The sequence below is a fragment of the Eucyclogobius newberryi genome, unplaced genomic scaffold (assembly GCF_026437365.1).
Source record: "Eucyclogobius newberryi isolate DKJ021-1_F unplaced genomic scaffold, fEucNew1.0.hap1 SCAF_6, whole genome shotgun sequence".
In the NCBI taxonomy this organism is placed as follows: Eukaryota; Metazoa; Chordata; class Actinopteri; order Gobiiformes; family Gobiidae; genus Eucyclogobius; species Eucyclogobius newberryi.
The window spans coordinates 3872781-3899277 of NW_027316278.1; the positions used below are offsets into that span (position 1 = coordinate 3872781).

The window sequence follows — 26497 nt, forward strand, 5'->3', positions numbered from 1 at the left end:
TCATTTAAAGGTTGTTTCCACCTTCGCTTCTCGACCTCGACTGTTTGCCGAATGTCTCTTCCCTCTCCCTCCCCGTGTCACGCTACAGCTGTCCTGAGAAAAATCATAAAAAACTGAACAAAATAGTAACGAAACAAGTTACTAATTTGAACAAATATCGATCAAACAAATAAACGGTTTCTAGAATGATCTGGAGATGACAGAATGTATTCACCGCAATTTAAAACCTAATCGTTCTATTCTCAACTTTACTCATTCGTCGGTAAGAAAATCGATATCGCCCGTAAAAACACGACGAAAGAACGATTACTTTGTGTCGAAATGAAAGTCTTTAGAATTAAAAAACGCCATCGGCCAATCAGCACGTCCGAGCGATCCGGCTTATCCTGACCGTCTTTGACCTTTGACCTCCAAGCACCCACACAATGACATCATCAGGTGGTAATCCGTGACACTCGTCTTTTAAAGCCCGTGCGGCGTCAAGACTCGTGAGAACTTCTCTCACGCGCCGACGACCCCGAGTCCAAGGCGGAAGAGTCGTGTAAAACTCCTCGTGTAAAACTCGTCCCGGGACCTCGGCGTCTCGGCTCGGGCGGCAGTGGTGCTGGTTCCGATCCCCGTTCCCCCCGCCCGCTCGCCTCTCGGGCCCTTCACACGGCGAGCTTGGGCGTGCGCAGCTTCCACCGCCGCGAGCGCACTCTGAAGAAGAAGAAGAGCAGCATGAGGAAGAGGCAGGAGCCCACGTACAGCAGCAGACACAGGCTCATGTCCACGCTGTTGAAGCCCAGCGCCAGGGTTCGATTCCCCTGCTGCTCCCCGCTCGACGACAGCCTCTCCTCCTTCGAGTCCTTCACCTCCTTCTCCTCGCCATGACCCTCCAGTTTAGCCACAAAGTCCTTGCTAGCGTCCTCGTTCTCCTCTTTATCTCCTCGCTTCTTCGTTCGCTCCTCCTCCTTGTCCCCTACCTTCTTCTTCTCCTCGTTTCCTTCCTCCTCCTTCTTCTCCTCGTCCCCTTCCTTCTTCTTCTCGTCCCCTTCCTTCTTCTTCTCGTCCCCTTCCTTCTCGTCTCCTCGCTCCTTCTCTTTTGCCTTCTTCTTCTCGCTCTCGGCGGGCTCCAGAGCGTACTTCCTGGACAGATTGGCCTCTCCGAAGTGCTGGAGCAGGAACGTGAGCACCTCCTGCTGGTTGAAGGCGTGCAGGCCGCGGTTCTCCTCGTGGCAGGCGGCGCACAGGGTCGGGGGAGGCCACGCCCCTTTGGGAAACAGCGGGTCGTCGCTCAGAGAGCCTGGAACACAAGATCCACGGCGAGGTTAAGGCGCCACTGTGAGGAGGGTCCGCCCCTCCGAGCATCACAGACCCGCCCCCCCGACCATCACAGACCCGCCCCCGAGCGTTATAGACCCGCCCCCAGAGCGTTACAGACCCGCCCGCCCGAGCGTTACAGACCCGGTCCCCCCCGAGCGTTACAGACCCGGTCCCCCCCGACCGTCACAGACCCGGTCCCCCCCGACCGTCACAGACCCGCCCCCCCGACCGTCACAGACCCGCCCCCCCGACCGTCACAGACCCGCCCCCCGAGCGTTACAGACCCGCCCCCCGAGCGTTACAGACCCGCCCCCCGACCGTCACAGACCTGCCCCCCCGACCGTCACAGACCCGCCCCCCAAGCGTTACAGACCCGCCCCCCCGACCGTTACAGACCCGCCCCGAGCGTTACAGACCCGCCCCCTCCGAGCGTTACAGACCCGCCCCCCCGAGCGTTACAGACCCGCCCCCGAGCGTTACAGACCCGCCCCCGAGCGTTACAGACCCGCCCCCGAGCGTTACAGACCCGCCCCCGAGCGTTACAGACCCGCCCCCGAGCGTTACCTGTCAGCCTGTAGTTGACCTCGTTGTGCTGGTTCCAGAGCCACATCACTTCCTCGTCCGGGCTCTTGATTCCGGCCGCGCCCTCGGACAACGCGGCCTTCTCGAAGTTCTTGCCGCACTCCTCGCAGCCGAAGAACGTCCTGATGTAGCGGCGCATCACGTCCAGCACGGGCGCCGGCTCCGCCTCCAGCGCCGTGTGCCGCAGCGCCGAGGGAGCAGCACGTCTGTGCACCGACAGCACGTGGAACAGGGTCCAGAGGGCGCACGGGTACCCACGGAACCCGGGGGCACTGCCCTGGCAGCCCACCCAGCGCAACTCTGAGCCCAGGAACACGCCCGAGATCTGAGGGAGGGTAGAACCATCAAAAGTGTAGAACCATCAAAGAACCAACAAGAAAGAGGGTAGAACCATCAAAGAACCATTAAGAGAGAGAGAGGAGAACCATCAAGAGAGTGTAGAACCATCGAAGAACCATCAAGAAAGAGAGAGGGTAGAACAGGCTGCGAAATAGACGGGGGCCTCCTCGAAAAAAATCAAGATTTAACTAGTAATTTGTCCATATTTGGGGCATTTTCATCGCTTAAGTTTAGTATTGACAGACACGCCCACTTGGCACATCTTCTCGCTTCTCATTGGCCGAGCGGTCTCCGTGAGGTAATATCGATGAAAGCGGGCATCTGATTGGCCGCTGCGTTCGTGTCGCGTTCACGTGTCCTCGGAAATGCCCGGTCTAATTTTCGGGGCAATGTATATATGTTATAGTTTATTTTGTAGGCTGTGATTTTATATATTCCACAAGATCTCATTGTGTCAAATGCTGTAAACTGAATTTATTTTACATCTAAGAAACATGATTATATTAAATTAAACAGTTTTAAAGATCATGATCTCTGGTTTATATGATCAGTATTTGTGCTCTTCATATCAAATAACAGATAAAAGTACTTTAAATTGTTTTACATGATAATAACCAGCTTTAAAACAACACATTTATCTTGTTCTTATGACGCCGTGATGCTGCGCGCGCTTGTGGGCCCCTAACTTTGAAAATCTATTTCTCAGCCTGTAGAACCATATAAGAACCATCGAGAGGGTAGAACCATATAAGAACCATCAAGAGAGTGTAAAACCATCAAAGAACCATTAAGAGAGAGAGAGTAGAACCATCAAAGAACCATCAAGAAAGAGGGTAGAACCATCAAAGAACCATCAAGAGAGGGTAGAACCATCAAAGAACCATCAAGAGAGCTTTTACCTTCATCTTGTTGTCCACCAGGTCTAAAACGGCCTGGTACGGGATTTTCTCAAGAGGCAGACTCAGCAGCCAATCAGAGAGCGTCTCCATGAGCTTGACCACAGCGCCCCCTCCTGGATAAAGCTGCACAACATGAACCATGTCACGTTCAAGGACACATTTGACAGTATTTCTAGTTCTGGTCCTTTAAACTTCTTTTGACGTTCAGGATTTGGGTTAGCGCTCCACCTACTGGCAGCAGAGGGAACTACTATGGGGAAATAAAAGCTAGCTTGCCCCGACATGCTAATATAATTACGCTAAGGCTACAGCTAACCATTATTTTGCTTATCAATTAGTCCAGTAATTATGTAAGTCGGGGTTTACCCTTCATGTGAGTCGGGGTTTACCCTTCGTGAGAGTCGGGGTTTACCCTTCGTGAGAGTCGGGGTTTACCCTTCGTGAGAGTCGGGGTTTACCCTTCGTGAGAGTCGGGGTTTACTCTTCGTGTGAGTCTGGGTTTACTCTTCGTGCGAGTCGGGGTTTACCCTTCGTGTGAGTCGGGGTTTACTCTTCGTGAGAGTCGGGGTTTACCCTTCGTGAGAGTCGGGGTTTACTCTTCGTGTGAGTCTGGGTTTACTCTTCGTGCGAGTCGGGGTTTACCCTTCGTGTGAGTCGGGGTTTACTCTTCGTGAGAGTCGGGGTTTACTCTTCGTGTGAGTCTGGGTTTACCCTTCGTGTGAGTCGGGGTTTACCCTTCGTGTGAGTCGGGGTTTACCCTTCGTGAGAGTCGGGGTTTACTCTTCGTGCGAGTCGGGGTTTACCCTTCGTGTGAGTCGGGGTTTACCCTTCGTGAGAGTCGGGGTTTACTCTTCGTGCGAGTCGGGGTTTACCCTTCGTGTGAGTCGGCGTTTACTCTTCGTGCGAGTCGGGGTTTACTCTTCGTGCGAGTCGGGGTTTACTCTTCGTGCGAGTCGGGGTTTACCCTTCGTGTGAGTCGGGGTTTACCCTTCGTGTGAGTCGGGGTTTACTCTTCGTGCGAGTCGGGGTTTACCCTTCGTGTGAGTCGGGGTTTACCCTTCGTGTGAGTCGGGGTTTACCCTTCGTGTGAGTCGGGGTTTACTCTTCGTGCGAGTCGGGGTTTACCTTGGCGAGCAGAGTGACCAGGTCTTTGAAGGTGCGCAGCTCGTCTCCCTCCAGAGAGCTGTGTGAGGCCAGTTCCACCCTCAACAGGTAATGAAGAGCTGACTCCAGGTCAGCCGCGTACACCTGAGACCTGAGGACCAAGACCAGGACCAGGACCAGGACCAGGACCAGGACCAGGACCAGGACCAGGACCAGGACCAGGACCAGGACCGGGTTAGTCCAAAACTCAACATTTTGCTAAATAACTTGGGCAAATGCCACAAGATCAAATATTAACTTTTCACTTAATTAAAAATAAAACTAAATGTATTTATCTATGATATAAAATAATTTGATTCATTCTAGTTCCTGATCATAAAGTCTGTGGACAGAGTTCACACAGGACGGTTGCCATAGCGATTCACATGTTAAACACCTCTTCTGTAACAGGTTCTCAGTGTCTGGACAGTGGCACTGACCGGTTGAAGTCCCTCCAGGGCTGTGTGTGCAGTGAGGACAGCGCCCCCTTCTGTGGGTTCAGGACACTGCTGTTGGTGAGGCTCTTCCTCTGGACCCCGGGTAACGTCCTGAGGAGCGACGTGAAGAAGAACCGCAGCCTCTTCTCCCTGAGACGCCACAGCAAACCTTTACTCCAGATGCCCTTCCTCCAAACAGACACTGACCAAACATTCTACATTCTACACTGCCACCTGGAGGACAAAAGCGGCATGTTCACTGTGGGCTGTTTCCTCGTCTGCCACGCCCCCAAAGACCCCGTTTGTTCACAAATGTGTGACTGTGGTCAGGAGGGACCGGTGCACTAAGAAGATCACTCCAAGCCGTTTGTTTCAGGCCGTTAGCAGCTAATGCTAATGCTAGTGGCTATGCTAGTAAACGTTAGCCTACTGCGGACAGTTTTAAGATAAGATAAGAGATAAGATATTCCTTTATATTCCCACATGGGGAAATTTCATTGTTGCAACGCAACAAAGGAAAAGAACAGATCACTTATAGGAAGTTTGAAAAACACTTTCAGTAGAAGATCTACTATAAACAAAACCTCCCATTTCCCAACAAGGGATGGAGGGGAAAATAAATACATAAATAAATACCATTGCATGTGATCACGACAGTAATTGCACATGAATATGTGTCACGACGGCACATGGATTGCACATGTTCAGGACTAACAGTGTTTGTTATAAAGTCCGACAGCAGCAGAAGGAAAGACTGTGAAACGTCTCCTTCACACAGCGAGGGTGGATCAGTCTCTGAAGCTGCTCTCCAGAGTGGACAGAGTGTCCTGCAGAGGACAGATTGTGTCCTGCAGGGGACAGAGTGAGTGTCCTGCAGGGGACAGAGTGTCCTGCAGGGGGCGACACTCATGGTCAAGTATGGATGTGAATCTAGCCAGGACCCTTCTGTCCCCCACCTCCTGCACCGAGTCCAGAGGACAGCCCAGGACGGAGCTTTGTCCAGGTCCTTGTATGAGTCACTCTCTCAATGTCCCGTCCCTGGATGTTCACTGGTGAGGGGGGCGTGGCCTGTCCCGTCCCTGGATGTTCACTGGTGAGGGGGGCGTGGCCTCTGTGGAAGTCCACCACCATCTCCTTGGTCTTCCCCGCGTTGATGAGGAGGAGGTTCCACAAAGTCCTGCGCCAGTCCTCTGTCCTCCACATCATCGTCGTCCGTGATGAGTCCGATGATGGCAGAGTGGTCAGAGAACTTCTGCAGGACACAGCTGTCCGTGTCATGTCTGAAGTCTGCAGTGTAAAGGGTGAAGAGAAAGGGCGCGAGGACAGTGCCCTGGGGCGCCCCCACACTGCAGGGCCCCCACACTGCAGGGCCCCCACACTGCAGGTCCCTCACACTGCAGGTCCCTCACACTGCAGTTCCTCCACACTGCAGGGCCCCCACACTGCAGGGCCCCCACACTGCAGGTCCCCCACACTGCAGGGCCCCCACACTGCAGGTCCCTCACACTGCAGTTCCTCCACACTGCAGGGCCCCCACACTGCAGGGCCCCCACACTGCAGGTCCCCCACACTGCAGGGCCCCCACACTGCAGGTCCCCCACACTGCAGGGCCCCCACACTGCAGGGCCCCCACACTGCAGGGCCCCCACACTGCAGGGCCCCCACACTGCAGGGCCCCCACACTGCAGGTCCGAGTGTCAGACACACAGTCCTGTGCTCTCACAAACTGGGGTCGGTCAGTGAGGTCGTCCAGGATCCACTCTGCAGGTCATACTCCACACCAGCCGTCTCCAGCTTGTCCCTCAGGAGCTGATGGTGTTGAAGGCGCTGGAAAGATGAAAGAACAGGATCCTCACAGAGCTGCCAGGCTTCTCCAGGTGAGAGAGAGAGCGGTGCAGCAGGAGATGACGGCGTCCTCCACTCCGATGCCAGGACGTATGCAAACTGCAGCGGGTCCATGGCTGAGCTCAGGGTGGAGCGGAGGTGGTCCAGGACCAGCTCCAGTGTCTTCATCAGGACGTGAGAGCCACCGGCCTGAAGCTGTTGAGGTCTTTGGGGCGCGGTGTCTTAGGCACAGGTACCAGACAGGAGGTCTTCAGACCTGTGGTACCAGACAGGAGGTCTTCAGACCTGTGGTACCAGACAGGAGGTCTTCAGACCTGTGGTACCAGACAGGAGGTCTTCAGACCTGTGGTACCAGACAGGAGGTCTTCAGACCTGTGGTACCAGACAGGAGGTCTTCAGACCTGTGGTACCACCCTGAGCTTCAGGCTCATGTTGCTCCATAACTCCACACAGTTCATCTGCAGGACTTAAGGAGCCTGGGGTCAGACACAAAGTCCGTGCTCTTGAAACTAAGCTTTGAGGGCGTGTGTCTGTGGGAGGAGCCTCAGACCGGGCTGTGGGAGGAGCCTCGGGTCCAGTCATCGCCGTGGGTAACTCACGTGTGCAGCGTGCGGTGGGAGCCGTCGGGCTGCAGCAGGTGGACCGCGGGCAGCTCCGTGATGCCCAGCGTGTCCAGCAGGGGGCGATCTGAACTCACAGCTCTGTGCACCACCAGACCAGAGTACGGCAGGAGGTCCAGCATCACCTGAGACACAAGCAGGGGTCAGTGAGCAGGGGTCAACCACGCTCAGAGGGTCTAAAGCAGGACTAAAGCAGAACTAAAGCAGAACTAAAGCAGAACTAAAGCAGGAGTAAAGCAGAACTAAAGCAGGAGTAAAGCAGAACTAAAGCAGGACTAAAGCAGGACTAAAGCTGGACTAAAGCAGGACTAAAGCCGGACTAAAGCAGGTCTAAAGCAGGACTAAAGCAGGTCTAAAGCAGGACTAAAGCTGGACTAAAGCCGGACTAAAGCAGGCCTAAAGCAGAACTAAAGCAGGACTAAAGCAGAACTAAAGCAGAACTAAAGCAGAACTAAAGCTGGACTAAAGCAGGACTAAAGCAGGACTAAACCAGGATTAAAGCAGGACTAAAGCTGGACTAAAGCAGGACTAAAGCAGGACTAAACCAGGATTAAAGCAGGACTAAACCAGGATTAAAGCAGGCCTAAAGCAGGTCTAAAGCAGGTCTAAAGCAGGTCTAAAGCAGGACTAAAGCAGGACTAAACCAGGATTAAAGCAGGACTAAAGCAGGTATAAAGCAGGACTAAAGCAGGTCTAAAGCAGGTCTAAAGCAGGTCTAAAGCAGGTCTAAAGCAGGCCTAAAGCAGAACTAAAGCAGGACTAAACCAGGATTAAAGCAGGACTAAAGCAGGTCTAAAGCAGGTCTAAAGCAGGACTAAAGCAGGACTAAACCAGGATTAAAGCAGGACTAAACCAGGATTAAAGCAGGACTAAAGCAGGTCTAAAGCAGGACTAAAGCTGGACTAAACCAGGATTAAAGCAGGACTAAACCAGGATTAAAGCAGGACTAAAGCAGGTCTAAAGCAGGACTAAAGCTGGACTAAAGCAGGACTAAAGCAGGACTAAACCAGGATTAAAGCAGGACTAAAGCAGGTCTAAAGCAGGACTAAAGCTGGACTAAAGCAGGACTAAAGCAGGACTAAAGCCGGACTAAAGCCGGACTGACTTCTCGGCCGGTGTAGGACTGAGGGTCTTCGATGATGAGGGCAGTGTAGTGGTCAGACTTCTTTCCCAGCAACGGGAGCAGCTCCACAGAACTAAGCAAAAACATGAAGAAAAAAAAAGGTTTATTCAGAACGATACAGTCTTAGAACGTAAGAGCCCGTTAAGAGCCCGTTAAGAGCCCGTTTAGGCCCCGTTTAGGCCCCGTTTAGGCCTTGTTAGTACCTGTAGGGCCGGAGTTCTGGGCACTGGTCAGGGCGCTCGGTTCTGGTGTGGTTCTGCAGGATGTTCACCATGAGCTGCCTCACTGACGGGATCTCTCTGTCGCCCCCTACAGGACAAACACTGTCAGAACCTTTTCTAGAACTTTATTGTTATAAAATATTTACAAATGCAGAAGTATTTGGACATTGAGCAAAGTTTTGTTCATTAATCTGTGTTTTAAAAGCATGTTTATTCATAACCAATCAGACAAAGGTTTCAGGAGTTACACGTCTTTAAAATGAAGCTCTTCTGTAACAAACAGAGGCTAAAAAAAACAATCATAAATCTGCCAAAAGCGTCTGGATTGAGATTTAAGACTTGGTTTGTCACTTTGGAGCTCCTGAAATGAAGCGGTTCATCCTCAGACCCCCCTCAGACCCTCACCTCTGTAGATGGTCCCGCGCTCGGCCGCTCCCCCGTGAGCTTTGAAATACTGTGGACAGAAACATGACACGTGTTAAACTAACGCCCGCGATGTGGATGTGGCTGTGATTATCAGAGATCTGAAATCTCTTCACACAATAATGTTATTAAAACAAACACGTTCAAGTCTTTGAGCACGAGTCACAATAAACGTCAGATTAAATCAAGGTTAAATTTAGACTGAAAAGGGAAAATCAGGAATAAAAATCTGACTTTTTCCATTTTGAGGTTTTAGACCTGGGCCGAGACACAGACACAGATTTCTGCTGCTGACAATAACTAATGATATTTATCTTCTATAATCCATAACGAGGGCCACAGGTTAAGTTTCACAAATCAACCTTTCACTTCTTCATAAACATCATAATTAACAGAAATTGAGGATTAGCGCAGAATATTCCTACTTGGTTTTATTGCGGTACTTTTGCGATACATTGTGAAAGTAGAAAATATTCACTGTAAAAATGCATTTAAAGTCCATGAAAAGTTTCTGTTGTTTTTATAATTCTGACTTAGTTTAATGGAGTAGAACCTGTGGTCAACGTTTATCACAGTTTTACTTCTGTTTAGTGTCAGTTTGTGAAGAAATCTTTGAGAAAAAAAACAAATGTTTAAAAAGACAGGAAGTGGAGCTGAATCCTTCTGTGATGTCATCAGTGTGCGACACAGAGACAGTTTAAACCATGGTTGGACTAAATAAATGTGTTTTATGGTCTTATTGTGTCAGATCAGAACTGTTGTGTCATTTATGTGGAGTTTGGCTCTTGTTTACAGTCTGGTTGCTATGGTAACAGCTGTGGAATCACCTCTGTGTCATATCTGTGCTCACGTCCAACCAGGAAGTACAATTATAAACTTTACAACGGTTCGAATTGGGACAAACTGGGAAAATGTTGAGTCAAATCTGAAATAGAATTGTGTTTGAGTCAAATGTGTCGTTTGACCCGTGTCTGACGTTTCACCTTGAATGTCGGGTAGAACTTGATGCCATATTCCCTGCAGAGGTCAAAGTTCTCCTCCAGCGCGCAGTCGAACACGGCCACGGCGATCGCCCCCTGCCAGTCTGAGGAACACCAGGAAACACCATGTGAGCGCCGCTTCACAAAGCCACGCCCACTCAGAACCATCGTTTAGACCTGATGTCGTTACACTTCATGTTCATGATTAAAACGTCCAATAAATGTAGATGAATGTTGTGTTTTTCCCCCTCACAGCGACGGGTGGAGCGCTCCCACGGAATTAAAGATAAGAGTGATAAAGAGTGATATAACGGGACCAGATTTAGAACAGGATTTTCCACTGCAACATCCCGTGGTCGTGTTAAACGTGTTTTTCTCGACTTTGTTCCCGGTTCAGTTCCAGTTCAGATCTGGTTTGATATTCAGTCGATAAACGTGTTATTGAGGTGTAATTATCACTTTATAGTATCGTTTTGGCCCAAGTTTAGTCCCGTTTTGGCCCAAGTTTAGTCCCGTTTTGGCCCAAGTTTAGTCCCGTTTTGGCCCAAGTTTAGTCCCATTTTGGCCCAAGTTTAGTCCCGTTTTGGCCCAAGTTTAGTCCCGTTTTGGCCCAAGTTTAGTCCCGTTTTGGCCCAAGTTTAGTCCCGTTTTGGCCCAAGTTTAGTCCCGTTTTGGCCCAAGTATAGTCCCGTTTTGGCCCAAGTTTAGTCCCGTTTTGGCCCAAGTTTAGTCCCGTTTTGGCCCAAGTTTAGTCCCGTATTGGCCCAAGTTTAGTCTAGTTTCGGCTTCACTTTGGCCCAAGTTTAGTCCCGTTTTGGCCCAAGTTTAGTCCCGTATTGGCCCAAGTTTAGTCCCGTTTTGGCCCAAGTTTAGTCCCGTTTTGGCCCAAGTTTAGTCCCGTTTCGACCTCATTTTGGCCCAAGTTTAGTCCCGTATTGGCCCAAGTTTAGTCCAGTTTCGGCTTCACTTTGGCCCAAGTTTAGTCCAGTTTCGGCTTCACTTTGGCCCAAGTTTAGTCCCGTTTCGGCCTCACTCTGGCCCAAGTTTAGTCCTGATCCTGATGAAGTCTAGACTCTTTGTTGTTGCTTTTTTGTAGTTTTTGATTAATATTCAGGCAAAGAGAAAAGGCTCTGGGACCATCTGCCAGGGGACTCCACCACCTGCTGCCCCCATCCCCGACACCCGAGACAAGGACCGACGGCCCCCCGACCCCCGACCCTGTCCAAGACCCTGGCCCAAACCCTATTTGTTACTTCTTGCGATTATATTGTGACCTGAATAATTATGATTCCTGAGTAAACTAATAATCGTGACGTGCCAAGGGCGTTCATACATAACTTTTACTGTAAAGTGTTCAATAAATACACCTTTTTAAATTTAATTGACACAAATATATCATAGTAAACAACAATGACACACATTAGGGGAAGAAGTTGTTGTTGTTGTTGTTGTTGTTGTTGTTGTTGTTGTTGTTGTTGTTGTTGTTGTTGTTGTTGTTGTTGTTGTTGTTGTTGTTGTTGTTGTTGTTGCTTCACTGCTTTATTAGAACATGCTAACATATTTCCATAAAAGCTAAATCAATGACAATAAAACAACAAAAACTACAAATACGTGAAAACATCCAGCGTTCAACAAAATAAAGTGTTTTAATCGCTCGCTGCTCACGTGACTGTGGCTCTTGTTGCCTGGAGACACGAGCTAACAGTTAGCATTTTAGCTCGAGGCGGCTAACAGATGCTAACTCGAGACTTTTATCACGTTTTATGACTTTTTACACAGTCTGCTCGCGGACACTGACGCCGAAATGACCGTGACCACGTCCCCGGTCAGAGAAATCACTCACGGCGACGAAACGAACGCGTTGAATCGACATAAACAGTAACAGCTGTTTGCACGTATCAAAATATCAAACACGACCCGAACAAAACAGCTTTAACTTCTGGTTTATAGCCTGTGTGGACAAATAAATACACGAAATGAAACGACGAATTGAAGAAGTCGTCAACAGGAAGTAAATACATTTGTCTTTATGTCGCTTCAACAACTATTTTGAAAACTACATGGGTTCAAAGTTAAAATTCACTATATTTTCAAGGGAGTCTGGCAAAGCTCAGGTGTTTGTGTCGCGTGTGGGAAAATGGAACTTAATCCTTAAACAAAGATTTGAATTATCTCATTGATTCTGTTGAATAAATCAGTTAAAAAAACACAAGTTTCCATAGCTCAGAATACAAAAGAAAAATCAGAATAGGAGATAAATCAGTTTTTTATAACATTAATTTAACTTTTTTTTTTTGCTGCTTTTACCTTAAGATTTTGTATTTATTTAACCATTCACTAATTTTGAATAATTGTTCTTGTTTCATATTTTTGTGACACGTCAGTATGTTATTGAACCTTTTATTCTTTCTATTGACAATTTCGCGAATAATAATAAAAATAATAAAACGTCACCAAAAAAGTTGACATTTAATTAAACTATTTATTCTCGTTTTCAAGCCCAAATTAAGCTCGGTTCCCCCGCGGCCCCGGCAGAGTCCCGACCTCCCTCCGGTGCTCGCCCCGGTGCTCCCCCCGGTGTTCCCCCCGGTGTCTCCCCGGTGTTCCCCCCGGTGTTCCCCGCGGTGCCCACCTCTCACGTCCCGGGCCAGCGCCTTCCACGTGCCGGAGTACTGGATGCAGTGTCCGCACCAGGACGAGTAGAACTGGACGAGCCACGCGCCGGGCGAGTCGGTGAGCGTGGCCCGGAGCGTGTCCCGGCTCAGCAGCACCAGCGGATCCTGCTCCGTGTAGAGGCGGGCGGCGGCGCACTCGCAGCGGGGCAGGAGGAGCAGGAGCGCCGCGGAGTGGAGCCAGAGCCACCGCCACGAGCACCGCGCCGGCATCACTCGCGCTGCTGCCATCCGCGCACAGGCGAACACAAGGCGGCTGTGAGAGGCGGCGAGCTCCGGGGGCTCCGCCAGAGCTCCGGTGGCGGCGAGAGGCGGGGCGGGAGGAGGCGAGAGGGACCGCGGAGTGCGCTTCCGTACGGTCACGGCGGCGGCCATCTTGGAACTGTATGCTATAAACGAGGCTAATCTAACGAGGCTAACCTAATGAGGCTAACCTAACGAGGCTAACTAACGAGGCTAACCTAACGAGGCTAACTAACGAGGCTAACTAACGAGGCTAACCTAATGAGGCTAACCTAACGAGGCTAACTAACGAGGCTAACCTAACGAGGCTAACCTAACGAGGCTAACTAACGAGGCTAACCTAATGAGGCTAACCTAACGAGGCTAACTAACGAGGCTAACCTAACGAGGCTAACCTAACGTGGCTAACTATGAAGGTTATTTTATGATTTTATTACGATTTTTTTTTTGACATCGATTTTCTTTTTTTTGACATCAAATCTAGTAAAAACATTCATTGTAAATTATAAATACGATTACATTAAAAAAAAAAAAAAAATCAATGTAAAAAAAAAACATACACTGTCAAAAAATATGAAATTTGATGTCAAAAAACATTCAACGTCAAAACAAAAAAATCGTAATAAAAACACAAAATAACCTTCATACTAACAGGTGAACAAGCTAACAGGCTAACCCACAGGAAACAGACCAGAAGAAACACAATATTCACTGATTAAAATGTCATGGTATATTTTTACTCTTAATATTAGAAATAATATTAACCCTATATTATGTTAAAAAAAAAATAAAGCATAGTTGTATTTTGTAAGTATATAGATTCAAAAACACAAATACATGTTTTAATAAGAAAGACAGCAGCAGTATAATTAAATCAAAATGTGCAAAAACAATAAAGTGTAAAAGTATTTTTTCATTAATAAAACAATTTATTGGCATGTTTTTATTTGCTTAAAAACATGTATTTGGAAAGTATCAGTTTAAAATATGAATAATTGTTTGTCAAAAACAGTTAATCGCTGAATAAATGAATAATCGTTAGTTTCACCCTTCAGCAGGAGAATGCACCCGGTATGAAAGTGCAATGTACGGCCTTATTATTACTATAGATATTATTATTATAGATTTAATTATGTTTCCGAGTCAAGAAACAGCCACGGATAATGATTCAGAGTTATTAAGTATCTCTGTATAAATATATTTGTTTCATTATTAACGCATAAAACATTAAACACAGAAACAATGTAAAGTGCTGTAAACAAAGACAACAATGAACATAAGTTGATGTTTTTCATGACACTAAAATAACACATTTCATTTGTTGTGTTTTATTGATGTTTCTGTGTGAAATGAGTTGATTTAAATGATATAAATGTGTGACTGACTCAAGAGGCAGAAGGGGGCGTGTCTAGTGTTCTCTTAACGGTGACGTCAGCGTTAGACAGAGATCGGGGTGAGAACAGACCGCTCACTCCGCTGGAAACTAAAAGTAACAGTTTTGTGTTTTTTATGTGTATCTAACGTGCCAAAGTGTAGTAATATATGTAGTGATAGAATATAAGAGTCAATCTGTTTCCATAGTAACGATGACGTCAGGGGTGTGTTGAGTGACGTGGACTAGCGGCCGCTCCTGGTACTGCGCGGTACCAGGAGCTCGTGGACGTGACGAGCCGCACGAGCCGCACGAGCCGCACGCGACACGTAAGTTCTGTTTATGTCGTTTTCACACGTCATTCACTGTGACGTATAAACTAGAATAAATATGAAGCATAAAACTGAAGCTGTGTCACGCCTGGACGTGGTCTGCGCCGTTGCCATGACGATGAGATCAAACAGCACCGACATTCCACGACTCGAAAGATACAGAATAAAACACGACAAAATATATAAAGCTGCTTGGTAGCCGTGCGTCTACGAGTGGCAGCTCGTAGACGCACGGCGTAGACTTTTTAACACCAAAGCAATGGAAGGAGTACTTTTACGGACTACGACAGAGTCTGAGGACAAAGCACTGGAAGTCAAAGCACTGGAAGAAGAACTTTTAGGACTACGACAAAGTCTAAGGAATAAAGTCTGGCGGTAATGCAACACTCGGATGTCAACCGCCATAAAACAACAACAACAACAACAACAATATAATATCTACAACATGAAGTTTGAAAGAGGAAAAGACACACGTGTGTGAAAGTTATGATGATGAAGTTATGATGAAGAGTTATGATGATAAAGTTATGATGATGAAGTTATGATGAAGAGTTATCATGATGAGGAATAAAGTCTGGCGGTAATGCAACACTTGGATGCCAACCGCCATAAAACAACAACAACAACAACAACAACATGATGAAGTTATGATGAAAAAGTTGTGATGAAAAAGTTATGATGATGAAGTTATGATGGAAAAATTGTGATGATGAAGTTATGATGGAAAAATTGTGATGATGAAGTTATGATGAAGAGTTATGATGAAGAGTTATCATGATGAAGTTATGATGATGAAGTTATGATGATGAAGTTATGATGAAGAGTTATGATGAAGAGTTATCATGATGAAGTTATGATGAAGAGTTATCATGATGAAGTTATCATGATGAAGTTATGATGATGAAGTTATGATGATGAAGTTATGATGATGAAGTTATGATGATGAAGTTATGATGAAGAGTTATGATGAAGAGTTATCATGATGAAGTTATGATGATGAAGTTATGATGATGAAGTTATGATGAAGAGTTATGATGAAGAGTTATCATGATAAAGTTATGATGAAGAGTTATCATGATGAAGTTATCATGATGAAGTTATGATGAAAAAGTTGTGATGAAAAAGTTATGATGAAGAGTTATGATGATGAAGTTATGATGGAAAAATTGTGATGATGAAGTTATGATGAAGAGTTATGATGAAGAGTTATCATGATGAAGTTATGATGATGAAGTTATGATGATGAAGTTATGATGAAGAGTTATGATGAAGAGTTATCATGATGAAGTTATGATGAAGAGTTATCATGATGAAGTTATCATGATGAAGTTATGATGATGAAGTTATGATGATGAAGTTATGATGAAGAGTTATGATGAAGAGTTATCATGATAAAGTTATGATGAAGAGTTATCATGATGAAGTTATCATGATGAAGTTATGATGAAAAAGTTGTGATGAAAAAGTTATGATGAAGAGTTATGATGATGAAGTTATGATGAAAAAGTTGTGATGATGAAGTTATGATGGAAAAATTGTGATGATGAAGTTATGATGAAGAGTTATGATGATGAAGTTATGATGAAGAGTTATGATGAAGAGTTATCATGATGAAGTTATGATGAAAAAGTTGTGATGAAAAAGTTATGATGAAGAGTTATGATGATGAAGTTATGTCGGTGTAATCCCTCATTCGTCCAGGCGTGTTCCATAGTAGAAAAAGCTTCAGTTGTTTCATCTGGACTCAGTTAGAAAAAATAGACGTTTCGACTCTCATCCAAGAGTCATTGTCAATAACAGAATTTAGGTCGGGAACTCCGATATTAATACTGTTCTGTGGTAAGACCCGCCCATTGGGAGGAGCCTTCCTGAAGTAGAAAGAGTTGTTTGTTTCAACAGAAACTCCCCCTTGTATCTACCGAGCCTATTCAGAATCTTAATGGGCTATTAGAATCCTCTTTGTCTTTGTGAGACCCTGGCTCAACCACCCTGAGGACCTGATTAGCATCTAAATGTCCTGGTCCTGGTCCTCTACTTCTCCAGGGGTTCAGTAACCCATTATAAATAACAGGAAGATTAAACCTTAGCCCTCCATTTCTGTTCACCTGCATCCCGACCTCTGATGCAGTAGCAGCAGTGAGGATCAGACTGCAGGAAGACACCACCCTACAGGACAGGACCAAACTGACACCTGAACACATATGTAAACTGTTGGACATCTGTCTGAACACCACTTACTTTCAATTCCGGGGACAATTTTACAGACAGATTCATGGCTGTGCCATGGGCTCGCCCGTCTCTCCCATAGTGGCCAACCTGTACATGGAGCACTTTGAGAAGAAGGCACTGGCCTCATTCTCAGGCATAGCCCCAAAACTGTGGCTTCGCTATGTCGATGATACTTTTGTAACAATCAAGAAACAAGAGCTGGAAACCTTCTCTGATCACATCAATGCTGTGGACCCACATATCAGGTTTACAAGAGAAGACGCTAAGGAGAACCGCTTGGCCTTTCTTGATTGTTCCACGATCAGAGGAGAGGACGGGAAACTCCAAATAGAAGTATATAGGAAACCTACACACACGGACCAGTATCTGCTCTTTGGTTCCAACCACCCACTACAGCACAAGCTGGGGGTGATCAGAACCTTACAACACAGAGCTCAAGGTGTGCCCACCAGCTCAGAGGGCAAGAAGAAAGAGGAAAAACATGTCCGAAATGCCCTCTCAGCCTGTGGTTACCCCGCTTGGGCCCTCAACAGAGTGAAGAGAACCAAGAAGCAGGACAAAAGGGAAACTGAACAGAGAAGGAAGGGTGTCTCTATTCCTTATGTGTCTGGCCTGTCGGAAAAACTGCAAAGAATTTTTAGACAACACGAAGTCCCTGTTTATTTTAAACCAGGAAACACTTTAAGACAAAAACTGGTTCACCCTAAGGACAAGTTGCCGACTCAAAAACAGAGCAATGTAGTTTATTCGATCCAATGCAGTGAAGAAAGCTGTAAAGAACGTTACATAGGTGAGACGAAACAGCCTCTACACAAGAGGCTTTATCAGCACAGAAGAAATACAAGTTCAGGACCACAGAGTGCCGTGCATCTCCATCTTGAAGCCTCTAATCACTCGTTTGAAGACGGTGAGGTGAAGGTTTTAAGCAGGAGAAAAGATGGTTTGAAAGAGGAGTCAAGGAAGCTATTTTTGTTAAAAAAGAAAGACCTTCTTTAAACAGAAATGGAGGGCTCAGAGTTAATCTTCCTGTTATCTATAATGGGTTACTGAACCCCTGGAAAGGTAAAGGACATTCAGATGTTAATCAGGTCCTCAGGGTGGTTGAGCCAGGGTCTCACAAAGACAAAGAGGTTTCTAATAGCCCATTAAGATTCTGAATAGGCTCGGTAGATACAAGGGGGAGTTTCTGTTGAAACAAACAACTCTTTCTACTTCAGGAAGGCTCCGCCCAATGGGCGGGTCTTACCACAGAACAGTATTAATATCGGAGTTCTCGACCTAAATTCTGTTATTGACAATGACTCTTGGATGAAGTCGAAACGTCTATTTTTTTCTAACTGAGTCCAGATGAAACAACTGAAGCTTTTTCTACTATGATGAAGTTATGATGATGAAGTTATGATGATGAAGTTATGATGATGAAGTTATGATGATAAGTTATGATTATTACAGTCACTTCATCAACATGACACAGTGACATGAGCTAAAGTGACACAAATGAAGAATATTCCATGATTTGACCAGAGGAAACTAGAGAAAGTCGTGTTTTTATGACGTGCAAAACAATGAAAATAATGAAATAGAATCTGTCACTTATATAAATGTAAAGGTTTCAAATTGTCTTAAGGTTTATTCCATCACAATGTAATAAATAAGTTTTATTTTGTGTTGAAATTGTCAATAAATTATTTCAAACCTTCAGGAGTTTGAACATTCTGCTCCTGAAGATGTCGTTTGTCATTTAATCAAGTCTTTTCAATCCTGAGCTCAGATGAAATGTGTTTGTATAGTTGCCGTAGCAACCTCAGCTCTGTCTAATGATCATTTGTCTAATGATGATTTCATATGAATTAAATCACTAGAAGCTGCAACGGCACGAAACAAACACTATTTATAATGATGTTTATTTAATTGAAGGTAAAACACATCAGTACAAGCCCAGTGCAGCTTTTCACCTGCAACACAACAACAACAACAACAAACAACACCAACACAACACCACCAACACAACAACAACAACAACTCAACAACAACAACAACAACAACTCAACAACAACAACAACAACTCAACAACAACAACAACAACAACTCAACAACAACAACAACAACAAACAACACCAACACAACACCACCAACACAACAACAACAACTCAACACCACCAACACAACAACAACAACAACTCAACAACAACTCAACAACAACAACAACAACAAACAACACCAACACAACACCACCAACACAACAACAACAACAACAAACAACACCAACACAACACCACCAACACAACAACAACAACAACAACAACTCAACAACAACAACAACAACAACTCAACAACAACAACAACAACAAACAACACCAACACAACACCACCAACACAACAACAACAACTCAACACCACCAACACAACAACAACAACAACAACAACTCAACAACAACAACTCAACAACAACAACAACAACAAACAACACCAACACAACACCACCAACACAACAACAACAACAACAAACAACAACAACACAACACCACCACCAACACAACAACAACAACAACTCAACAACAACAACAACAACAACAACAACTCAACAACAACAACAACAACTCAACAACTACACCACAACAACTACACCACAACAACAACACCACAACAACACCACCAACACAACAACAACACCACAACAACACCACCAACACAACAACAACAACGCAACACAACAACAACAACACCACCACCAACACCACCAACACAACAACAACAACACAACAACAACACCACAACAACACCACCAACACAAAAAAACACCAACACAACAACAACAACAACACCACAACAACAACAACACCAACAGAACAACAACACAACAACACCAACACTCTTCTTCTACGTTTCATGGTTCACCTCCAGGCGTTACATCAGCGCCCCCTGCTGGACTTGTGATTCTTGGAGTTACTTTCGTTGTCGTTGAAACGATCTCTTGCTTAGCAACCATAACCGTGACGTCATAAAAGCAAAGATTCTAGAACGTTCTCATCTGAAGTCCTCGTCCATGAGACGGTCACTCTGAGGACTACGACAAAGTCTGAGGAATAAAGTCTGGCGGTAATGCAACACTTGGATGCCAACCGCCATAAAACAACAACAACAACAACAACAACTCTGTAGACACAACCGCCGAGAGACGCCAAAGAAGAAGAAGAAGAAGAAGAAGAAGAAGAAGAAGAAGAAGAAGAAGAAGAAGAAGAAGAAGAAGAAGAAGAAGAAGAAGAAGAAGAAGAAGAAGAAGAAGAAGAAGAAGAAGAAGAAGAAGAAGAAGAAGAAGAAGAAGAAGAAGAAGAAGAAGAAGAAGAAGAAGAAGAAGAAGAAGAAGAAGAAGAAGAAGAAGAAGAAGAAGAAGAAGAAGAAGAAGAAGAAGAAGAAGAGTCCAGCTCACACATCTGGGTCTTTGCTGACCGATCGGGTGAGAAGCTCTTTCCTCTGGACACTCGGGACACTCTGGACACACACTCTGGACACACACTCTGGACACTCACTCGGGACTCTCTGGACACACTGGACACTCGGGACACACTCTGGACACTCTGGACACACACTCAGGACACTCTGGACACACACTCAGGACACTCGCGACACTCTGGACACTCTGGACACACACTCAGGACACTCGGGACACTGGACACACACTCAGGACACTCTGGACACACACTCTGGACACTCGGGACACACACTCAGGACACTCTGGACACACACTCAGGACACTCTGGACACACACTCAGGACACTCGCGACACTCTGGACACTCTGGACACACACTCAGGACACTCGGGACACTGGACACACACTCAGGACACTCTGGACACACACTCTGGACACTCGGGACACACACTCAGGACACTCTGGACACACACTCAGGACACTCTGGACACACACTCAGGACACTCGCGACACTCTGGACACACACTCAGGACACTCGGGACACTGGACACACACTCAGGACACTCTGGACACACACTCAGGACACTCGGGACACACACTCAGGACACTCTGGACACTCTGGACACACACTCAGGACACTCGGGACACTGGACACACACTCAGGACACTCTGGACACACACTCAGGACACTCGGGACACTGGACACACACTCTGGACACTCTGGACACACACTCAGGACACTCTGGACACACACTCAGGACACTCTGGACACTCGGGACACTCTGGACACACACTCAGGACACACACTCAGGACACTCGGGACACTCTGGACACACACTCAGGACACTCTGGACACTCGGGACACTCTGGACACACACTCAGGACACTCTGGACACACACTCTGGACACACACTCAGGACACTCGGGACACTCTGGACACACACTCAGGACACTCGCGACACTCTGGACACTCTGGACACACACTCAGGACACTCGGGACACTGGACACACACTCAGGACACTCTGGACACACACTCTGGACACTCGGGACACACACTCAGGACACTCTGGACACACACTCAGGACACTCTGGACACACACTCAGGACACTCGCGACACTCTGGACACTCTGGACACACACTCAGGACACTCGGGACACTGGACACACACTCAGGACACTCTGGACACACACTCTGGACACTCGGGACACACACTCAGGACACTCTGGACACACACTCAGGACACTCTGGACACACACTCAGGACACTCGCGACACTCTGGACACTCTGGACACACACTCAGGACACTCGGGACACTGGACACACACTCAGGACACTCTGGACACACACTCAGGACACTCGGGACACTGGACACACACTCAGGACACTCTGGACACACACTCAGGACACTCGGGACACTGGACACACACTCTGGACACTCTGGACACACACTCAGGACACTCTGGACACACACTCAGGACACTCTGGACACTCGGGACACTCTGGACACACACTCAGGACACACACTCAGGACACTCGGGACACTCTGGACACACACTCAGGACACTCTGGACACTCGGGACACTCTGGACACACACTCAGGACACTCTGGACACACACTCTGGACACACACTCAGGACACTCGGGACACTCTGGACACACACTCGGGACACTCTGGACACACACTCAGGACACTCTGGACACACACTCTGGACACACACTCAGGACACTCGGGACACTCTGGACACACACTCAGGACACTCTGGACACACACTCAGGACACTCTGGACACACACTCTGGACACACACTCAGGACACTCTGGACACACACTCAGGACACACACTCAGTACACTCGGGACACTGTGGACACACACTCAGGACATTCTGGACACACACTCTGGACACCCGGGACACTCAGGACACTCTGGACACACACTCAGGACACTCTGGACACACACTCTGGACACCCGGGACACAAACTTCACCGATTGGATCAGCTGTTGTCACCTCTCTCCGCCCACAGGTCACATCAGGCCCGTTGCCATGACGTCGTCTCCGCGGGTGGGCGTGTTCCGAGACACCATGCAGATCAATACTTGCATCGCCAAGGTGAGACTCCGCCCACAACATCACCAATGTATAGTCAAGTCTCCTGCCTCCTTGTGTCCTTGCCTCCTTGTCCCCTCGGCATCTTGTATCCTTGGCCTCTTGTCTCCTTTGTCCTTACCTCCTTGTCTTCTCTCTCTTTACCTCCTTGTCTTCTCTCTCCTTGCCTTGTTGCCTCCTCGTTGCCCCGGTGACAGGTTCTTGTAGGAAAGCCCAGAACCAGAGGCTTCTCGGTTCCAGCACCGGACTTCACCTTTGGCGTGTGCAGCGGCGTGATGGAGGGAGGCGTGGCCCAGGGTAAGACAAATGGACTTTACGCAGTAAAATGTGACGTGAAAGTAGCTTCTGTTGTTGCTGCAACTGTGCTAGCTTAGCTTTAGTTTGTATGTGTCATGGAATTAGACATACACCGATGCTATTCCGTAACACATAGAGAACACATTTCAACCTAGAATATGAAACGACACAGAAACATCAGACATTTGTGTGGCATGCATGGGAGAAAACGCGGGGACTGTGTCAGCCAGGCCGTTGTAAGGAGCCTGGCTGACCCTCCTGCGTCTCACACCGTTTTTTCCCATGCTGGTTGGTTTTATTAGATATTCTGGAATAGGCGGGTCACATTTCTCATTGGTCAGCTTCACATCAAGGCACTTGGTATTTTTCCGTAGAGATAAAGCCTGCAAGGGGGGTGCAACTCCCCCCCCCCCCCCCCGGGGCAACATTCTTTGGCCCATCTTTATGATACCTTCACAAACAAATGCAGTTTGTCACACACCCGTTCTTCTCTTAGACTAATGATGCAGATAAAATATCACTATTATGCAGATAAAATACATCACAGAAATATACTCATATATTCACATTTTATCACAGTATGCTAGCTACAGGGGGAGATAAAGGACACTTCAACTCAACACAGCAATACATTCAGTTTATCTGTGACGACTGTAGCGTGACGGACGTGAGCGTGACGACTGTAGCGGCTCGTTCTCGTGTGTGTTTAACGCTCTCACTGTGATGTCCTCTGTAGAGACAAAGGGACACGTGTCCAGATGGACTGATGATGTCGTTTTACGTCCGGGAAGTGTCAGTTTGTGAAGACATTTTTTTTAAAAAGGTGTTTTATGGTCTTATTGTGTGTCAGATCAGAACTGTTGTGTCATTTATGTGGAGTGTGGCTCTTGTTTACAGTCTGGTTGCTATGGTAACACATCTGCTGCTCATGTCCAACCAGGAAGTGACATCATGAATTCCATCAAAAGTGTCAAACTGGGGGAAATAGGCAAAATAGTAAAAAGTGAAATCTTAAATACAGTTGTGTTCAGTGGGTTTAGTGAGTCGTGGGTCAGACCCGTCACGTGCCCTTTAAAGAGGTTCTGTTTGACCCGGTTCTGTTTGACCCGGTTCTGTTTGACCCGGTTCTGGTTGACCGGGTTCTGTCTGACCGGGTTCTGTCTGCCCCGGTTCTGTTTGACCCGGTTCTGTTTTACCCGGTTCTGTTTGACCCGGTTCTGTCTGACCGGGTTCTGTCTGCCCCGGTTCTGTTTGACCCGGTTCTGTCTGACCGGGTTCTGTCTGACCCGGTTCTGTTTGACCCGGTTCTGTTTGACCCGGTTCTGTTTGACCCGGTTCTGGTTGACCGGGTTCTGTCTGACCGGGTTCTGTCTGCCCCGGTTCTGTTTGACCCGGTTCTGTTTGACCCGGTTCTGTTTGACCCGGTTCTGTCTGACCGGGTTCTGTCTGCCCCGGTTCTGTTTGACCCGGTTCTGTCTGACCGGGTTCTGTCTGCCCCGGTTCTGTTTGACCCGGTTCTGTTTGACCGGGTTCTGTCTGACCCGCTTCTGTCTGACCCGGTTCTGTTTGACCCGCTTCTGTCTGACCCGTCAGTGCTGTCCGAGTGGAACGTGGCCCCTCAGCGCGTGCACTCGGCCTTCGGCCCGCCCCCGGTGGACTACGTGACCCTGAACCGAGAGGCGGTGAAGTCCGGGATCGTCACGGCCAAAGAACTGAACCGGTACCGAGCCCAGACCCCGATCCGGGTCCAGCCAAACACGGGGAAGAAGACCCAGCGCCAGCCGGTCGGGGGGCAGGGGAGGCGGCTCCCGGTGCCGGACATCATCCACGGCGTCGTGAGCAAGTGAGAAGGAACTGGAAATATGAATAATTTATTCACAAAAACACCTCGTTTACTCATCGTCACATGATCAAACAATGAACATATTTGGAACGTTTCAGACCCGGAACGTCCAGAAATGACCAGAAGCACTTATTTTGTAATTACTGTACGAGTCAAATAAAACACAAACACAAAGAAAGAAAAGCTTCTAAATAATCAGCTAAAACAAAGTGTCTGAAACATTCCGTGGTTTGATGGTTCTGTTCCAGAGAAGACTCGGCCCTGGACCGGGTCCTGGCCCACGAGTTCGGCCATCGCTGGGTCCAAGACCAACTGAAGAAGGACAAACTCGAGAAGCAGAGACGGTGCACAGCACGGGTCAGAACCAGGACCGGACCAGGACCAGGACCAGGACCAGGACCAGGACCAAGACCAAGACCAAGACCAGGACCAGGACCAGGACCAGGACCAGGACCAAGACCAGGACCAGGACCAGGACCAGGACTGACCCAGGTCTGTGTGTTCCAGGTCAAACTCCGGACCATCGCTGACACCAGGACCAGTCTCCTGCGGAAGACCCAGAGCCTCCCTCAGCTCCAGACCCAGGACTTACCCAGGACCAGCAGATACAGCCAGGTACCGCCCACCACACGCTATCCACCAATCAGAGCACACTGTCACCACCCACGCACCAATCACAGAGAGATCACTATATGTAGTAAAGTTCTGAGAATTCTAGACGCAGAACTTTGTAGAAGGTTCAGACTTCCAAACAACCTCTTATTCTAATGATCAAACGTTTTATCTTCTCAACCTGGTAAGACGAGAGCCACTGTGAGCCACGAGAGCCACTGTGAGCCACTGTGAGCCACTGTGAGCCACGAGAGCCACTGTGAGCCACTGTGAGCCACTGTGAGCCACGAGAGCCACTGTGAGCCACGAGAGCCACTGTGAGCCACTGTGAGCCACTGTGAGCCACTGTGAGCCACGAGAGCCACTGTGAGCCACTGTGAGCCACGAAAGCCACTGTGAGCCACGAGAGCCACTGTGAGCCACGAGAGCCACTGTGAGCCACGAGAGCCACTGTGAGCCACTGTGAGCCACGAGAGCCACTGTGAGCCACTGTGAGCCACTGTGAGCCACGAGAGCCACTGTGAGCCACTGTGAGCCACTGTGAGCCACGAGAGCCACTGTGAGCCACTGTGAGCCACTGTGAGCCACTGTGAGCCACGAGAGCCACTGTGAGCCACTGTGAGCCACGAGAGCCACGTGAGCCACTGTGAGCCACGAGAGCCACTGTGAGCCACTGTGAGCCACTGTGAGCCACGAGAGCCACTGTGAGCCACTGTGAGCCACTGTGAGCCACGAGAGCCACTGTGAGCCACGAGAGCCACTGTGAGCCACGAGAGCCACTGTGAGCCACGAGAGCCACTGTGAGCCACTGTGAGCCACTGTGAGCCACTGTGAGCCACGAGAGCCACTGTGAGCCACTGTGAGCCACTGTGAGCCACGAGAGCCACTGTGAGCCACTGTGAGCCACTGTGAGCCACGAGAGCCACTGTGAGCCACTGTGAGCCACTGTGAGCCACGAAAGCCACTGTGAGCCACGAGAGCCACTGTGAGCCACGAGAGCCACTGTGAGCCACTGTGAGCCACTGTGAGCCACTGTAGCCACTGTGAGCCACTGTAGCCACTGTGAGCCACGAGAGCCACTGTGAGCCACTGTGAGCCACGAGAGCCACTGTGAGCCACGAGAGCCACTGTGAGCCACTGTGAGCCACGAGAGCCACTGTGAGCCACGAGAGCCACGAGAGCCACTGTGAGCCACGAGAGCCACGAGAGCCACTGTGAGCCACGAGAGCTGTGCGAGGCAGAAGGTCTTTGAACCTGGTCTGACGCTGTGGTCCTCTTCTGCAGGTGGGACCGTCCCTGGAGACGTTCCGAGACCCTGAGTCCAGGACCCGGGCCATGATGGCCCTGGAGAGAGAGGCCGCCTCCCGGAGAGGGCGGGGCCAGGGGGTCTACAACCTGGACTAAACCTGGATCAAAACCAAAATAAAGTCATGAGTCCAGAGC

At 48.1% G+C, this 26497-nt stretch overlaps 2 protein-coding genes across 2 annotated transcripts; one reads left to right on the forward strand and one right to left on the reverse strand.

The window, feature by feature from the left end:
* Positions 1–637: 637 nt before the first annotated feature.
* qsox2 (quiescin Q6 sulfhydryl oxidase 2) lies at positions 638–12865 on the reverse strand. The gene is made up of 11 exons (XM_072433417.1): positions 12550–12865; positions 9921–10021; positions 8920–8968; positions 8497–8602; positions 8276–8366; positions 7150–7295; positions 4709–4855; positions 4251–4380; positions 3126–3248; positions 1870–2212; positions 638–1285 (listed from the first exon to the last, which is right to left on the reverse strand). Exons 1-11 carry the CDS (start codon positions 12818–12820, stop codon positions 651–653), a joined length of 2142 nt encoding a protein of 713 aa, XP_072289518.1. The 5' UTR covers positions 12821–12865; the 3' UTR covers positions 638–650.
* Positions 12866–14483: 1618 nt separating this feature from the next.
* cfap77 (cilia and flagella associated protein 77) lies at positions 14484–26495 on the forward strand. Its single transcript, XM_072433109.1, has 7 exons — positions 14484–14533; positions 22220–22305; positions 22500–22599; positions 24193–24442; positions 24691–24799; positions 24950–25057; positions 26339–26495. The coding sequence occupies exons 2-7, from the start codon at positions 22240–22242 to the stop codon at positions 26456–26458; spliced, it is 753 nt and encodes a 250-aa protein (XP_072289210.1). The 5' UTR covers positions 14484–14533; positions 22220–22239; the 3' UTR covers positions 26459–26495.
* Positions 26496–26497: the final 2 nt, after the last annotated feature.

Excerpts from the sequence above, each read along its gene's own strand:
- qsox2 (XM_072433417.1), bottom strand. The coding sequence starts at position 12,820 with ATGGCAGCAGCGCGAGTGATGCCGGCGCGGTGCTCGTGGCGGTGGCTC. Across the intron at positions 8,367-8,496 it reads CCAGAACTCCGGCCCTACAG|TTCTGTGGAGCTGCTCCCGT; the intron begins GTACTAACAAGG and ends GTTTTTGCTTAG. Across the intron at positions 4,856-7,149 it reads TCCCACCGCACGCTGCACAC|GGAGAAGAGGCTGCGGTTCT; the intron begins GTGAGTTACCCA and ends GTGGCGTCTCAG.
- cfap77 (XM_072433109.1), top strand. The coding sequence starts at position 22,240 with ATGACGTCGTCTCCGCGGGTGGGCGTGTTCCGAGACACCATGCAGATC. Across the intron at positions 22,306-22,499 it reads TCAATACTTGCATCGCCAAG|GTTCTTGTAGGAAAGCCCAG; the intron begins GTGAGACTCCGC and ends CCCCGGTGACAG. Across the intron at positions 22,600-24,192 it reads GGAGGGAGGCGTGGCCCAGG|TGCTGTCCGAGTGGAACGTG; the intron begins GTAAGACAAATG and ends CTGACCCGTCAG.